We start from the raw sequence: 16,055 nt of genomic DNA on the forward strand, positions 1-16,055 counted from the left end.
GCTGACCGTTAAAAAACATTTTCCTTGATTTGTAGTCCTCTGCACAGTTTCGTTTTATTTGCCAAAACTGTTTGGGGAATAAATGTTTCATTCTCATTAGAAAAACCAAAGTCGATGACTCGTTATTTTAGAAAACCTTTTATTAAAACAAAATTTGAATGGCGCCTCTTATCACTGCCTCTGAGAGAGACTCCGTTCACCATCCGGTGACAACAAGCATCGTGTGTAGATTCCCTCACAGGCAATAGAGAATCAAATCAGAGAGAACGTCATTTGATGGGAGTTTGTTTTTCACTGGAAAAGTGTTTTCATGCAGAGTGAACGGGCCGCACGACATCTGACATCTGACATCTGACACTGCAAGAACAAAAGCATCATTCTGTTTCAGCTCCGTGGAAAGTCCCGCACGGCAAGTCATTCTAGTTCCTGAAAAAACAAGTCGTTTATTAAAGCAAACAGTCCCCATGTTGTAATTAGAGCTCACAATAGTCTGGTAGCCAGTGGGGAAACCTCCGTGTGATCAGATACCTTCAAGTCTGATAATACTGACACTCAAGAGAGCAAAGACAGGATTTGATTCCGCATTCAGTTCCCTCCCAGAAGTCAGGAAATTTGCATTGACTTGGGTCCTGAGTTGAGAAACGCCAACATGATCTTTATAAAGGTTTGAGGAACAACTCAGTCAGTCTTCATATACTTCCTCCTCCTCTTCCTCCTCCGTCTCTCCCTCTTCGTTTGATCTCTCCATACATCTGGAAGAACATCTCCATCTCTCTCTGCAGCGTGCTGTTTCGACGGTCGGCGTCGGCTTTGGCTCGCTCCATGTTGCGTATCTTGATCTCGGCAACGCTTTGGCTGCGCTTCTGCTGCTCCAGGCTGACCCGCAGTACTGCGACCTGCCGCTCGAGGACGTCGTTACAGCGCTCCAACCTGCAGCACATAGATATGACAAATAGTCGTTAAGCAAATAACCATCTGCAGTATATGTAGCACATGGATTTTAATTCCAAACACTAAAGTAGAAGTTTTATGTGTGTTATGCAAGTGTAGGAAGACAGGATTTCCTCTTAGACCATGAGCAGGTGTCTCACCTCTGTATCCTGGCCTGGTACTCAGCCTTCTGCTGGGCCATCTGCTGCTGCAGCTCTCCCAGGAGAGACTGAGCTTCTCTGGGCTGTGGCTGAGGCTCAGGCCCCTGAAGATCTGGAGGACCAGAGGGGAGGAACACCTCTGAACTGCCGGTACTAAGAAAGCTGTCACTGAGTACGGAACAGGAAGCTGGGGAGTTGGGGTGGTGGATGTCATTGTTGTCATGTTCTTCATCATCACCATCATTGTTGTTGTCTTCGTGACTGTCTTTATCGTCGTTTTCCTCCCCTGCCACCTGATTTGATGGCAGCCTTTTAGATCTCTTTGGCGACACACCAGGACTAAATGCTTCTTTATCAATGTTCTCGTCCAGTGGTAACACCTCGCAGGAAGACCATGAGGAGGAAGAGTCTCTTCTCTCTCTTCCCACCTCCTCCTCTAGCTTCACCTCTTCTTCACAAGTTCCAATATGGCCTCCTGGAGAGTCAGTTTCAAACTCTCCATCAGTGACATCCTCCATCCTCTGATGCAGAGACACTCTGTCCAGGTTGTCGTAGACAGAAGGGGTGCTGTCCTCCTGACCCTCACTGCTGCCTCCACTGGCTGTTTCTGGCACTGCACCGTCTTCCTGTGCACCACCCCATCTCCAGAAACCACGCCCTGACTCTCCTGGGCTTGGACACGCCTTAGCCCGGCCGGTTAGCACTGATCTAGGCTTGACGCTGTCTGGCAGTGGGTCTTGCAGCTCGAGGCTAGTCGTGGAGGACTGGACAGCTGCAGAGGACAGACCGTAGCCAGAGTGATACTGGTGATAGTCTACGTTGTGTCTGTCAGGGTGGTGCTGAACGGGCTGACTGGAGGAGGGCAGGGGGTAGAAGCAGTTCTCTGGGTGGGAGGAGGTGTAGCGATGGCCGAGATGTTTCTTCTGACCAGACGACAAATCTGATTTGGCGGCAGCAGCGTAGGTACAGCTGCAGAATGCGAGGAACGGGAGGTTAGACTTTTAAGGTAACACTCATTTTTATACTGCGTATTTTCTCAAGCAATAACAGAAAAGGTTAAATGTACGTAGGGTTTTGACAAACTGACGCAAGATAAGTGATGAAGACTAGAAGATGAGCCTGCATAAGAGTTCCAGACAACTTCCGGAGCATGGGTATCCACACTTTCTTGCAAACTAATTTTAAAATGACCAATTCAAACTTATCTACCTCAATCGCTATCAATGTGTTGGACTCCCCTGATCTGGAGAATGGAGGAAAGAGGAAGGATAGTAGGGAGAAAGGAAAGGAAGCCTGTAGCTCCTGAAGAGGATGGGTACACTTGACAGATTATTTAGTGTGCTTGATGACCACAGCATCTTTAACAGCTCATGTTTCTTGTCTAGCAGCCAGGATTGTACCCCCTCTTTTCTCTTGCTCTGTTGGACCGTAGCTTTTGGCTATTCCTCTTGCTTTCTCGCTTCGGCTCTCAGTTTCCTATTGCAAATGTTTTCGACCTAGATCTTGAGCTTCATTTATACTTCTGTGTCTGACCTTTGTCACTAGTACTTGCAGAACTACATGTCGTGAAAACCAAAATAACTGTGATTGGTCCTGAAATGCAACTGATAATTTCAGAGAACTCCTTGTCCTTGTGCTTCCTGTACACAGCCTGCTCAGATGTGTTCTGTCAAGTCAACATTTTTCAGTCATTCTTTGGACATAGAAACTCGTGACTAATCGCACACTAATTACAGGACGGTACAGACATGTCGAAGGCCAGTTGTGTAGGCTGCAACGTAGTCTCTGCCAAGATCCATTGCCAACAGGGCTGTTGTTGTTTCCACCTCTTGACTGTCAATACCTCTTAGTCAGTTTCACCCTTGTCTATTCGTCCCCCTGTCTCAGTGGTGTAGTTGTCACTTTCTATGTGAAGACAACACTTGTCATTCTACCTTTTGTGTGAGCTCTGTCCTTGTCGCATTCTCCCCCTGTGTGATAGTGTCCCACTCTGAGAACAACACCCTCGTCTCTCTTCCCTTTTGTGAATAGTGACATTCCTTCCTTTCTTTCTGTGTGAATGGTGCCCTTGGATTTTGTCCCTTGTGTGTTGTGTAGTGTGTTCCCTTTCCCAGACTTGATAGTTGCCTCTCTAGAGCCACATTCTTCATAAATATTTGTAATAAATCTTGTGTTTCCAATGACTGCCTTGACTCTTAAAGCTTCCAGACAGAATGTGGGATAAATAAAGGATTATCTTATGAGAGAGTTTGTATGTTTTACCCAGAGTTCTCTGCTTCTGCAGCGAGCTGTTCTGGCTCTCTTGACCGCTCCGCGATGAGAGGCAGAGACAGTTGGCGAAGGCAGGGCAACGGGTGGAGATGAGGCTGCCTCAGAGGGCTCGGTGATGCATGTGAGCTTCCAGGCGGACGGGTGTAGACGGGCGGAGGGACTTTGGCGAACAGAGATTCATGCTCTCGGATTAGCTCTGACATCAGCACCTGGACCAGGGCTGCACCTGGGACACAGACAGGGTGGTGAAGGTCATGTTTCTATCTTAAAATGTCCTCCTCGGACACCTAATATTTGTCCAGTGACAGTTATTCTGAGTAAGGTTTGGTTTGTTGTGCTGTAACAGATCATAGCGCTTCCTGTTTCTACCTCCCACGATGCTTTGTGGGTCTTCAGCTTTGGCTCGAAGGATATTTGGCCCGAACACAGTTGCCAAGTTCTGGACACTCATCTTGTTACTGCTGGAGTAACACTGGACCTCATTCAGAAACCTACGACATCAACAGGTAAAAACAAAAACCTCAACTTTAAGCTTCACATTTTCAATCTATTTAAACAACAAGGCAGCAGAAGTCTTACTGGCAGATAAAGTTGAGTAAGTTGAAGTTTGCGACTGGTAACTCACGAAGAAGAGTCCTCAACTCCCCCAAACCCTGAGAGGGGAAGGCAGGAGGAAGAATTTGAGATAAATAGTGAGTGAGGGGTGATTAAGTGTTTCTTGTTGATGGACTGTAGTGCGCCACGCTGCAGTTACCTGCGTGCGGTCCCGTGACAGCTTCTGGCCGCAGAGCAGGAAGTCCTGGTAGTGGCTGTAAGGAACCAGAGGCTCCGGCAGCTGTCTGAGGTAGAGCTTCAGCAGTGATGCCACAGTGTGGACGTCTGTGCTACTGCACGCAAAACAAACCTTGTCAGAACATGTGATTGTAAAACGGCAGAGGGAAAAAGCAGGATAAGGATTGTACCTGTCAAATGATGGTCTCTCCCCCGAATCAAAGGCCTCTTGCAGCTCTTTCACCAAACTGGCCTGTCCCGGCTGGCGAAACAAGCCCACCTCATGTAGGCCCCGCTCCTGGATGAAGGTCACACACTGCTCCACCACCAGAGGAACCAAACGCATCCCATAGCGTCGCTCGTAGAGCACCGTCTCCTCCAGACGCTGACCAAAGACGCCTGCAAGAGAGAATTTTAAATGAGACGACTATTTGTTCCACCTCCTCCGATCAGAAACAAGATGTTTGGTCTTTGAAACCTTTTTAACGTGGTACTAGAGACTTGTAGCTGTTAGATTTATCAGAAAATCTGGTAAAGGTTCAAGATGTCCACCCTCAGAAATAAAAATAATATCCAGCGTAGGCTATGAACGTAGGTTACGGCGTCTATGTCCCACAGAGGCATGTGTACTTGCACAACTAAGTAAAGGGCAGGGGAATGCTCCTCACAAAGATCCCCATTCTATTATGTGTGTATTTACCTGTGAAAGGGATCCAGACTCCTTTGTTAAGGCTCTTCAACCACTCATCACCCTGACCGGCGCTGTTGGATAGGAAGAAGTAGGAGCCAGGGCTGGCCAGCACGTCTCTGTTACCTACAAATATACACAACAATGGATGTTTTTAGAACCAAGTCAAGATGAAATGCCGTCACTTGAGTCTTTTATCTGATAGGACTGTTTTCTGAAATGCCGCACCAAGGTTAAAAGAGTACTTAGTTATGCACTTCCGTGACACTGTAAGGCTTGTGATGTACAGTTCTAAAGTACTGATGCAGTAGAAAGGCAAAAAGCATTTATACAATATTTTCCTATAAATATTGGTTATATTTTGCATGGACGCTAAAGGGTTTATTCAACTAAATGCACATTTATGTCATTTTAGCACATGCCGTATTCCCATTGTAAGTCTGCTTCAGTGTGTAGCTCTTAGGCTTAGCTTCACGTTTTCCTTCCAACCTCCCCCGTTGTAAATGAGGCCATAAAAATTCAGTCCCTTACTTTCTCATTAAAGCACTTTCCACTCTTCTCCCCATTTCCCATCATGCTCCACTGTCCGTCCTCCTCAATGTCACGTCAAACACACATGTGCCGTCCACGTACACGCCACGGCGTCACCTCACATAGAAGACCCTGACTCAGCGTTTAACAGGAGGCACTCAAGGAGTGGGGAGGGGGATTAAAAAGTAATATGTTGATGGCGTGTTTGCCTTGTCTCACCTTTGTGGCCTGTACTGTCATGTTTCCAGGACTTGAAGCAGCTGAGTCCCATGCTGCAGCGCTCCTGCTCAGGCGCAAATCACACACAGCGACGTGGATGCTTTTTTGCAGACTTGTAGAAGAATTTAAGCATTTGGAGAGCGTAGAGGTTTTTTTTGTCTTGTTGCTTCAGTATGTCTATCACCACCAACTTTGGCTAGCAGGAATTAGGGCATCACGAAGATTGGTCAAGGGAGTTGAAAGCCTTCGAAAGGAAGCCTCGGATATGTCACTTTAAGGGATCTACTGAGCATTTATTGGTGTATTAATTTGCAGCAATGTCCTTGGGGGTGGTAAATCTTAAATACTTGCATATTGCCTCAGTAAGATATCCCAGGTGGAGAACAGGGCTTGTAGAGAGCTTCCTCGGTTAAAGATGATTAAAAAGGCAGAAGGTGAATATTAAACCTTAAAGACCTTAACATGCCTTAAAAAGAGGTTTCAAACTCTCGTCTGAACATTATCGAGAGGTTTCAACTTTGATTCAAGGGGAGTTCCTGGTGGATAGTGTAACATTAGCAGGGGAAGCCTGCAGGGTAGAAGAAAAGAAAGAGAAATATTAAACTTAATGCATACCGTTTTCTGGTAAGTATGCAATCTTCAGGTTGGCTTAAATGGACGTAAAGGTTATTAGAAAGGCTTTTAGTAGGTTTCTTGTGGTTTAAGAGGCTCAAAGGTGCAGGCATCTGAGATTTCGACCTCAAACACGACTATCTGGATTAGAAAGCCTTAAAATTACAACTTTATATTACACCTTCAAGGGCAGGTGGACAGAGTGAGTAGTTCCAGGATTAATGCCACTTCTTCGTCAAATGTCTCACGTTGAAATAGAAGACGTTCTCAGTGATTGTTATTGGACATTGAGGAGAGAATCCTGTTGAATATGGAGTCACAGAATGAGAAATGTCTTTGGAGGATGCAGCAGTCTTGCCCAACACTGCAGACAGATTTTTATCAGATTTTATTCAGATATTTCTCTCTCTTCGACAGTTTTATTCAATCAGTTGCCTTCCAGCTTCCCCCACATGATCCCTCACTCCAGAGCCACAAACATCCATCTGGTTTCTCAATACTTCCTGAGAGAATCTGTGAGAAAACGATTGCACCATACTGCACGGTGATGATGAGCAAGCAGACAAAATTTTCCCAAATGTTCCAAGCAGCTTGTTGCAGCTTCAGACGGGATGAGTTGGTTCTTCTCTGTGGAACTTCTCTTAAACTTCAACCTTAAAGGGTTTCAAATAATTTGTCCACATCCAGAAGCCCAGGCACAGAGTCTTCCATTGTCCTTTTTATGCTTTAAAGAGGACAGGCATTGTGGAGGACGCACCTTTTCACACCCATGGACTCAAACGTAAAGCCTCAGGAGACTGACTTCCTGTCTTTGGAGCATCTCATGATGACTGTGTCACTGTCCGGGACGCGGATTCTGCATTTTTCCACCTGTATTTCTCTGCCTGTGATATATTAAAAAATAAAATCATCCAGACAGAGCATGAACTTGTCCCCTCTCATGTGTTTTTCCTTGCCTCTTCATCCAGCCAGGGAATCAGACCATCGTCCATGACCAAAGACACAATCTTAGTATTCCTTCCTGCATCCTCCCTCCTCCTCCCTTGTCTCCCCCTTCTCTATGTCCTTTGCTTTATTAGCTCTTTAACTGGACGTCCCGCTCCATTCCCAGAACATCTGAATGTCCACGTCTTCGCCATCCCCGTCCCTCTTCTCCCTCTCCTTCTCCTTCACTCCATCCCTTTTTCCCTTTCTGTCCGTCTCTCCCGTTGTCCCTCTCTTTGTCCCAGTCTAGCTTGTCCTTCTGTCTCTCTCTCCCTCCCTCTCCCTCTCCCTCTCTCTCTCTATCTCCATTTCCCAGCAGTGTGTGCGCCCCTAGTTGCCCCCCTCCCCATTTACCTCATCAATAACCATGCTCTGTGTGTGTGTGTGTGTGTGTGTGTGAAGACTGTGCATTAGGAAAATTGGTTCTCTGCGACGCAGTGCTGTTTTACCAAAGTAATCACAGCTGATGGCGAGAGAGAGAGAAAGAGAGAGAGAGAGAGACTCAGAGAAAGAAGGAGAGATGATCTGGCTCAAATTCTGCTGCTGCTGAAGTATAGTCTGCTGCAACACACACACACTGTCGCCATGATTCAAGTGGACATGAAAGCGAGAGAGGCTGGTCGGCCCAGTCAACTTTTGAACTCAATTAAAGTATGAGGAGCCTCTCTCTCTCTCTCTCTCTCTCTCTCTCTCTCTCTCTCTCAATGGAATCCAATTCAATAAGTCTCATTGGCCTGAAGTACAGTATATACCGTGTATCGACAGTTGTTCTTCCTCTGGGTGAAATATGTATCCCATGCATGTGGACATGTGGACTTTACAGCCTTGTGTAATATTCTAAAGGAGCCCCCACACTCCTGGCTTTTCCGTGAGAGCCTGGAACCTGGCCGGACACTTTTTGGCAAGCGCCATTCCTCCAGGGCTGAAAAATGAAGCTGAAAGCACAAGTGCCAAAAAAACTGCAGCTCCTCGAGGCTGGGCTCTGAAAGCGGGCGGTCCCTGCTGATGTTAAAACTTTACAGCAGAAACTGAACGTGCTGGAACAAAGATGGTCTCGATAGATGATTTCTAACATTCGTGACAACAGAAGATAGATAGATAGATTGATGCTGCGTTGCTGCTAGGGGTTGTACTAGATCCCAAAGTGATTAAGTATCTGTGGGATGATCCACAGAGGCCCCTCCCCTCAAAGCAGGGAGACCTGCACAATATTAGGAAGGTGGTCATAATGTTATGCCTGATTGGGTTAACCCTAACCCTAACGGCCAGAGATGCCACACAGATGTTTAAAGCCACTTTTCACTTAATCTATGGGTGACGTCATGAAGAACAACTCCCCTTCAACAGTCTGCAGTTTTGCTCCAGCCACTAGTGAGGTATCGATGTGTTCATCTCCCAGTTCTTTCTTTATTCAAACATCTTGCATCATATGTGAACATCGGTTGCCATACTCGTCCTGTGGGTTTTGCAGCATTTCCTGCGCTGTGGTTGTTTGGGAATATCTGAAGTCCCGGTGCAGACAAGCGAGAGACGTTTTCAAGAAACATGGCACCAAATTTTAGGGTGAATGACCTTGTTTTACCCAAAAAAGAAGAAAATAATGCAACTGAGCGAACAGACTGTCACGTTTTAGGTTTTCACAAAAGGATGTAGGACCCACATTCCAACTTACAAGCACTAAAAGCGATGCACAGCCTGATGCAGGGTGATGTCCAAGCAACAAAGTGATCCAACCAAGAAAATACATAAACCAAAAGAAAACCCAAATTCCTACATAAAGACAAAAGGAGTCAAAAAGACAAGGAGGGGACACTGGGAAAACACAACCGGTGCATACTGGAAAACTCAAAAGACAACTTGACAAATGACTGGAGAAAGACAGGACTATATATACTAAGGTGATCTAGGTGAAACATAACCAATCTACATAAAAGTTCTGAACCTTTGTTTCTGCCAGACGGCCACACGTCTTTATTAATCAAACAAAAATCAGGGGGTTTTGAGCGCGACACACTCCCAAGCCCTTCTAAGTTCTCTCTGTACTGTAAGTCCACAGGTTTGTGAGTCTGATTGACTGATTTCTAATCCCAGCTGAGAGCTTTTCACATCTGTCAATACAACTGGCAGCAGACAAGCGCGCTCTTCATTACAAAGTGCTGCGTGTGAATGAGCGTGAATGTGTGCTCTCCACTAAATGAAATGTGTCACCTCGTCTCCTCCTCACTCTGACTGCATGTCTGTAATTAATCACATGTGCATGGAGAACGTTGCCGAGCAGGAGCCCGGGGTCTCCGTCTGTCTCTGTCAAGGAAAATTAACAAAAAAGAAAAACGACTCGAGGTCTGAATCGTCTTCACAAAATCCAACAGCAGCACCCCCAAGTGATCAAACTCAAAAAGTACAATTTGATTTGATCCAGTAAGAAACAATGAAATATCTGAGAGGGAAGAAAAAGATAAAACACCAAAATATGAGTAACTTAAATAAGAAACCTCAAAATAATGTCAGAGTCGATAGTGAGAGGAAGTAATCACTTTGTCAGAGGGGAGGCCCACTCGTGCTCGCGACGGGATCATGTTCTTGAGTGAGAATTTGAGCCATGCTTCTTGTTAAAGGTGAAGATATTTTTGTTTTTTATGCTGAGGAAAGAAATTCAAGCACGTTGCTGGAGGTGAATTTGCGTCAAAGCGGCAGTAAACACAGCATCTGTCACATTTCACGGCAGCTAACCTGCTAACCTGCGTTCACACACCTGGCCGTGGAATCGCACAGATCATGACATGCTTAAGCACTTCATCTCATTTTAAGTTACGCTGTCAAACTTCATAACCTCATTTAAAACGGATGCAGAAGTGAGACTAAAAGCTGATGTTTTACTGTTGTTTTGGGATAAATTATATGACAAATATATATAAAGATCACCACATTTCTTTGCCTTCCAAACATTAAACTTTGCTGATTATTATTTGCATTTTGTAGCTTTTGTTTTTAATCCTAAAAAGTGTAATGAACAAAACTGTGTTTCTTTGTAATAAGATATTCACAGCGTTACCAATGTTGTAAACGCACATATGCATTTTTGTTTTCATGCAGATTTTAATCATTTTAAAGATTCAATCTACTTCTGACAGACGTAGACCAGCACTGACTTCACTCCACCCATATTGGCACCTAAAGGAAAACACCACAACATATTTAAAGGTGAAGTTCTGCAAGGTCTGCTGCATCTGCTGCGGCATTTCATTCAGCCCTGGCACGTCAATATAAATTTTACTAGTGTTGTTGTACATGCAGTTCTCTGTTGCAGGCTGTAAATCTAAACATAGTTTGTTTGGAGGTTTTATAGTGAAATCTTGACCTTTAGACTTTTTAAAAAGGGAAGCTGCCGCGTGGTCCGTTATGCAACATTTATTAACAGCATGAGCTTTAGAGGAGGAGTGGAAAAAGATGACGAGGAAGATAATTTTATATCCAAGTCAAATTATTTAAACAACAGCGAGCCTAGACTTGAGCTCTGAGGAACACCATGTGTAATGTGGTGCTGGTTTCAGAGGTAGGACTGAAGCATTAGGCAGTATTAGAGGCTGCAATTGTAGTGTGAATATATCGTATGTAAAATGAACCATACATAGGCCTGCTTCTTCTTCTTCTTTTTTTTGTCTTTTTGACCACGTTGGGAATTTGGAAGAAAGTTGAAAACAGTAACAACGGAAACATTAGCACATTTAAAGCTGATAGTATGACCAAACCTGCTAACATCTGGTGGCTATGGAGCAGAATTAAAGTAATTTTGATCGAGTAAGTCTTGTGTTTATGCCCTTTTTGCTCTTTTTTGGTCTCTACCACAGCCCAAGAGAAACATATGGCTCTGTAGCTGCTAAATGCTCCATTGTGTCCGCTAGCTAAAAAGTAGAAATCCGAAACGCTGTTGTAGAACATTTCCAAATCTCCGAAGTAGTTTGAGACTAAATTGAACTTCTAAGACCTTTTTCTACAGGTGTCATCCAAACCGAAATCCGTGTTGATGTTTTAGAAATAGCAGCAGTTTGTAATGATCTCTAATTGGGGACCAAAGTCTTGTGCAACACTTTGTTCGCTTGGTTCCATCTCATACATCACGTATCTCCCGCATCATCCTGCATTAACAGTTCCAGATCAGACATAGTATACTGTGTTTTCTCCCGCAGAATGAAAGAAGAGCCCCATGCAGAGCCAGGCCAAGGGGTCGAGGCAGGAGCAGCTCCCCGTGTCCCTTTTCACTGCAGCTGGCTGAGGATTTTACAGCCTTCGAAGTACACAGGAATGTCCACGGCTTGGTTTTCTGAAGGACATAATGTTTTATTGCACCGCGGACACGGTTTCTGCCTCTCCATGTTTGGCAGATATGCGGCGTGGCAGCAAGTGTTTGTGTTACGCCTGGTATGAGGAAGCCGGAGGAGGGTAAGTTACTCAAACAAACCTGCAGGAGTCCAAACAGCAGGGAGAAGCAGAAGACATCACACCTCAGGTCAGCGGCAAAGACAGGTGAGCTAAAGAATCACTAAAGCATTGAATTGAAGTGTGGATGAGAATCTCTCATTTCAAAGCTTAAACTAACCTAAAAAGAAAGCACAAAATAAACAAATCTAATTATTTCACGGGCCTCCAAAAGATGTTAAAGTAACTCCAGTGAAACCCAAACTAAAAAAACGTACATCATTAGAGAAAGTTGACTTTTCTACCTGTATTTGTTTTTGTTTTTTTAATTAACTTTCATTTATTGCAGCACATTAACCCGACAGGTCTGTTAAAGGTGTTGGAGCTTCTTCATTGTAACAGACTGACTCAAATGATTCAGGATAAAATTCAAGACACTGCATTAGGCATTCTCAAATGGCCTCAAAAAATTTTTTTACGGTTATAATTTGTAGGTAATTGAAGTTCTAACATCTTCACAAAAAATAAAAAGAAAAAGAAAAAGAGAAGCTATGTTTAAGTCTTAATGAATTTTCAAGACTGGTTAGGTCTTTGTCTACAATGCTTTGCCATATGCAGCAGTAAATTAATTTTACTCTTTCAGTGTCCTTAGTATTCCACATGAATAGACGTTGCGCTCTATAGCAGCACTGTGGTTAGCCGGCATAGTGCTCATTGTTGAGAGCTGTGGCGACTGGTCAGCTTTCCAACCTCAGACTGTTGTTATTTCCAGCCATATCAGATGAACATGTGAATAATCCCCTTAAATTAAAAGCTATTAGCCACCTATGACAAGCATCCAGACTGAAACTGATCCCGCTGCGTTTCAAACAGTGGAAGAAAAGAGCTTGAAGTGATCTTTTGCCCGGTCTTAGGAACGGACTGACAGCTTTTTGGGACTGGTGTGAGTGCTGCAGATGGTGATGACAGTGAGAGAAGACATTCAGTATAATGTTTTACCTTACCGTGTCACAGAGAAGTCTGAGGAAACATCTTGATGCTGTGAAAACAGCATCAAGGTTACAGGGAAAAGGACGGGTCAATCATGCAAATGTTTGATTGACACATGAGAGTTGTCAATATCAGATGTGAGTTGGCGTCTCAGTCGGCCTCTGTTGCCGGCAGTTCTTTGGTATCGGTTTGGCGTGTCTTTGCTTAAAGTGAAAGGCTGCAAAACAAGCATTAATGTCAATAAAACAGTGGGCCTAGACTTGAGCTCTGAGGAACACCACATGTAATATGGTGCTGAAAATGAGCCATTTTATGTTAGTTTCAGAGGTAGAACGGATGCATTAAGACATATTAGAGGCCTCTATTATAGTGTAAATATACAATATGTAAAATTAACTGTATATAAGCCTGCTTTGTCTACTTTACTTCTTTTTTGACCATTTGGGGAAACTTGTATCTCTGTGGCATTATTAATTTTGAGCATTTTGTAATAATAATAATAATTAACATAATTTTGTGTGTCTACCTAGGAAAGATAAATCTAGTGTTTACACCCTTGTAACTCAGGATTTGGTCTCTACCACGACCTAAGGGAAAAGTATAACTCTGTCGATGTAGGTTAGCCCGCTCAGATAGTCAAAAAGTATAAACCTGAAACAATGTTTTAGAACATTTTCAAATATCCAAAGTTGTTTGAGTCTAAATTGAGCTTTACAGTATTTAAAATTAACAACATATAAGTGTGCTTCTTCTTCTTCTTTTTCTTCTTCTTCTTCTTCTTCTTCTTGGTCATTAATAAGTGAGGAGGTAGTCAAGAAGTAGTAGGTTGCAGAGAGCTGACCAGGGGTGGAATGATGGGTTAATGCAACATTGACATGCCGTTGTTATGCCGCTCTGTTTTTCGACATTTCACAATTGTCATTTTAACCTGACCCAACCTCACGTTAACACAGCTAATCCTCAAGCTCACTGATAGAGATGTAAACCTAGATGTTAAGATATGTGGCGAGAATCTGCAATCTTTCAAAGTCATTTAAAAGTAAAAGGGACGAGAACCGCTCCCTGAGGCACACCATTCAGAGGATTGACTGAGAAAAGTCTATTATCTAACATAGACTTGAGTCCTTATCCCAGTGTTGAAAGCCTCGCTGACTACAGTTGGCCTAGACTCCTCTTTCCAGCTGTATTAACGCCTTGTATCTGCCTATCAGGCTGCAAGCAGGGTGACACCCTGTGCCCTCCTGACGGAGGCTGGTGAGTAGTGAGTGTTGGAAGGGTCTTAAGTGAGTGACAACGGTCCTGCATGTTGTCAGCGGGAGAGAGTCGTCCTCCTCGCTGATGATTCATGGCCGGTCAGAGACAGCTGAGCCAGGCGGCGTGGAGGGACAGATCCATTTCTCCGAGAGGGAGAGGAGAACCCTGGGAGGGAATAACTAACACTCCTTCACATTGTTGAGTATAAAAAGCAAACCCCTCCGGAATCTCATGTGCCGGTCAACCAAAACATGTAAATACCTCAGTATATATAGGAGCACGGTAAAAGATACAGGATGGAAAATGTACCCGTGAACAAATGTGAATATTTTAAAGCCGCCGAGTGGAGGTGACGCTGACTCCTGCTGCGAAGGTGAAAAGGCTTAGCAACAGCACGGATAGATAGAGGAGTGGAGGAGGAGGGGATGAACAGATGAGTAAGGAACAGCATGCAGCATAGAGAGATGGTGATAGGAATGACTGCTATTTGTGGAAGAGGGGCAGCGAGAGGATTTCCTTGCATATACACTGCCTGGCTAAAAAAATAAGGTCACACACTCTAGCATTTCGTTGAACCGCCTTTAGCTTTCACTGTGTCATTGTTTCTATAAGCTTCTGCAATATCACCAGATTTATTTCCATCCAGTGTTGCATTTATTTTTCACCAAGATCTTGTATTGATGATGGGAGAGTCTGACCACTGCACAAAGCCTTCTCCAGCACATCCCAAAGATTCTCAATGGGGTTAAGGTCTGGACTCTGTGGTGGCCAATCCATGTGTGAAAATGATGTCTCATGCTCCCTGAACCACTCTTTCACGATCTGAGCCCCATGAATCCTGACATTGTCATCTTGGAATATGATCCATTGATGGAATAACCTGGTCATTCAGTATATTCAGGTAGTCAGCTGACCTCATTCTTTGGACACATAATGTTGCTGAACCTAGACCTGAGCAACTGCAGCAACCCCAGATCATAGCACTGCCCCCACAGGCTTGTACAGTAGACACTAGGCATGATGGGTGCATCACTTCATCTACCTCTCTTCTTACCCTGATGGTTCTCCACTATCCTTCCAGTTTATAATAATGCATTGGACAGTTCTTAACCCAGTTTTAGTAGTTTCTACAATCTCCTTAGATGTTTTCTCTGCTTGATGCATGCCAATGATTTGACCCTTCTCAAACAGACTAACATCTTTTCCACGACCACAGGATGTGTCTTTAGACATGGTTGTTGAAGAAATGAGAAGCTACTCATTGCATCAGTTGTGGTTAAATAACTTGTTGTCAGCTGAAAGATAATCACCCATGCAGTAATTATCCAATAGGAGGCTCCTACCTGTTTGATTAGTTAAATCCAGGTGGAGACATTTTGTTTTGGCCAGGCAGTGTAGATACAGATAGGAGCACTGACAAGTGCATGCTCGTGCTGCAATGAATGCGACGAATCTGCATGCCACCGCATGTGGCTCCACAAACTGTGAGCTTGAGGCCACGCTGTTGTTGAAAGCAGCCATGGAAGTTTGTTTTTTAACCGTCAAACCAAAATTAAGAAAGATGTTTAAAAGATATTGTCAGGTTAACCAAACATTTTTACAGTTAATACACGTCAATAAGGTCCTGGGTTGTTTTATTTTAGATTTAGCCTCTTTAAATTCTTTTTATTTTTTTCAGTTTTTGTTAAAGTACGTATGTTACTAATCAGATGAATACGTCATCCTCAAATCAATAAATCCAGAGAAAATGAAACAATTAACTTTCTGAGCTAACTATCTCTAACTAGCTGTTCTGTTTTCACTTGGCCATATCTCGTGACTGCTCCACAAACCTAATTTCCCCTCAGGAACCAGTTTAGCGTCACGTTATCTCCTCACCCCTATGGGGGGGTCTGCTGGCATGCTTCACAGCAAGTCGTAAATAAAGGGAAAGCCCTGGAAACAGCGGCGCTAGGTTTGTGGGCTGGTGCGAAGTGACGCTATGTATAGCTTTGGAAACAGAGAAGAGGGTATCAGGGGTTTGAGGGGAAAGGTATAGAGCTCAAGCTGTGAAGGAAGGAGACGCAGTAGAAGATTCCTGCGCCTCTCTCTCAGCAGGCAAACGTGACTTTTCAGAGGAATCTGTTTTGCTCTAATTTAATATTTCGGTCTTTGCAAAGTTAGGCAGAGAAATAAAAGGAAGACCCGGCAGAGATTTTTGCTTTTTGCTCTGAGAAACAAGGTTCTTC

At 44.0% G+C, this 16,055-nt stretch overlaps 1 protein-coding gene across 1 annotated transcript; it reads right to left on the reverse strand.

Annotated features, from left to right (window-relative positions):
- Nucleotides 1-689: 689 nt before the first annotated feature.
- On the reverse strand, nt 690-5,654 carry LOC311502498 (rho GTPase-activating protein 24; the record flags this gene model as incomplete). The annotated part of the gene is made up of 9 exons (XM_084564746.1): nt 5,572-5,654; nt 4,834-4,947; nt 4,325-4,532; nt 4,117-4,249; nt 3,942-4,015; nt 3,732-3,853; nt 3,354-3,588; nt 1,092-2,060; nt 690-930 (listed from the first exon to the last, which is right to left on the reverse strand). The coding sequence occupies exons 1-9, from the start codon at nt 5,621-5,623 to the stop codon at nt 690-692; spliced, it is 2,148 nt and encodes a 715-aa protein (XP_084420872.1). The 5' UTR covers nt 5,624-5,654.
- Between the last annotated feature and the right edge of the window lie 10,401 nt (nt 5,655-16,055).

This window comes from Chelon labrosus (assembly GCF_963514085.1).
Source record: "Chelon labrosus genome assembly, chromosome: 17".
In the NCBI taxonomy this organism is placed as follows: Eukaryota; Metazoa; Chordata; class Actinopteri; order Mugiliformes; family Mugilidae; genus Chelon; species Chelon labrosus.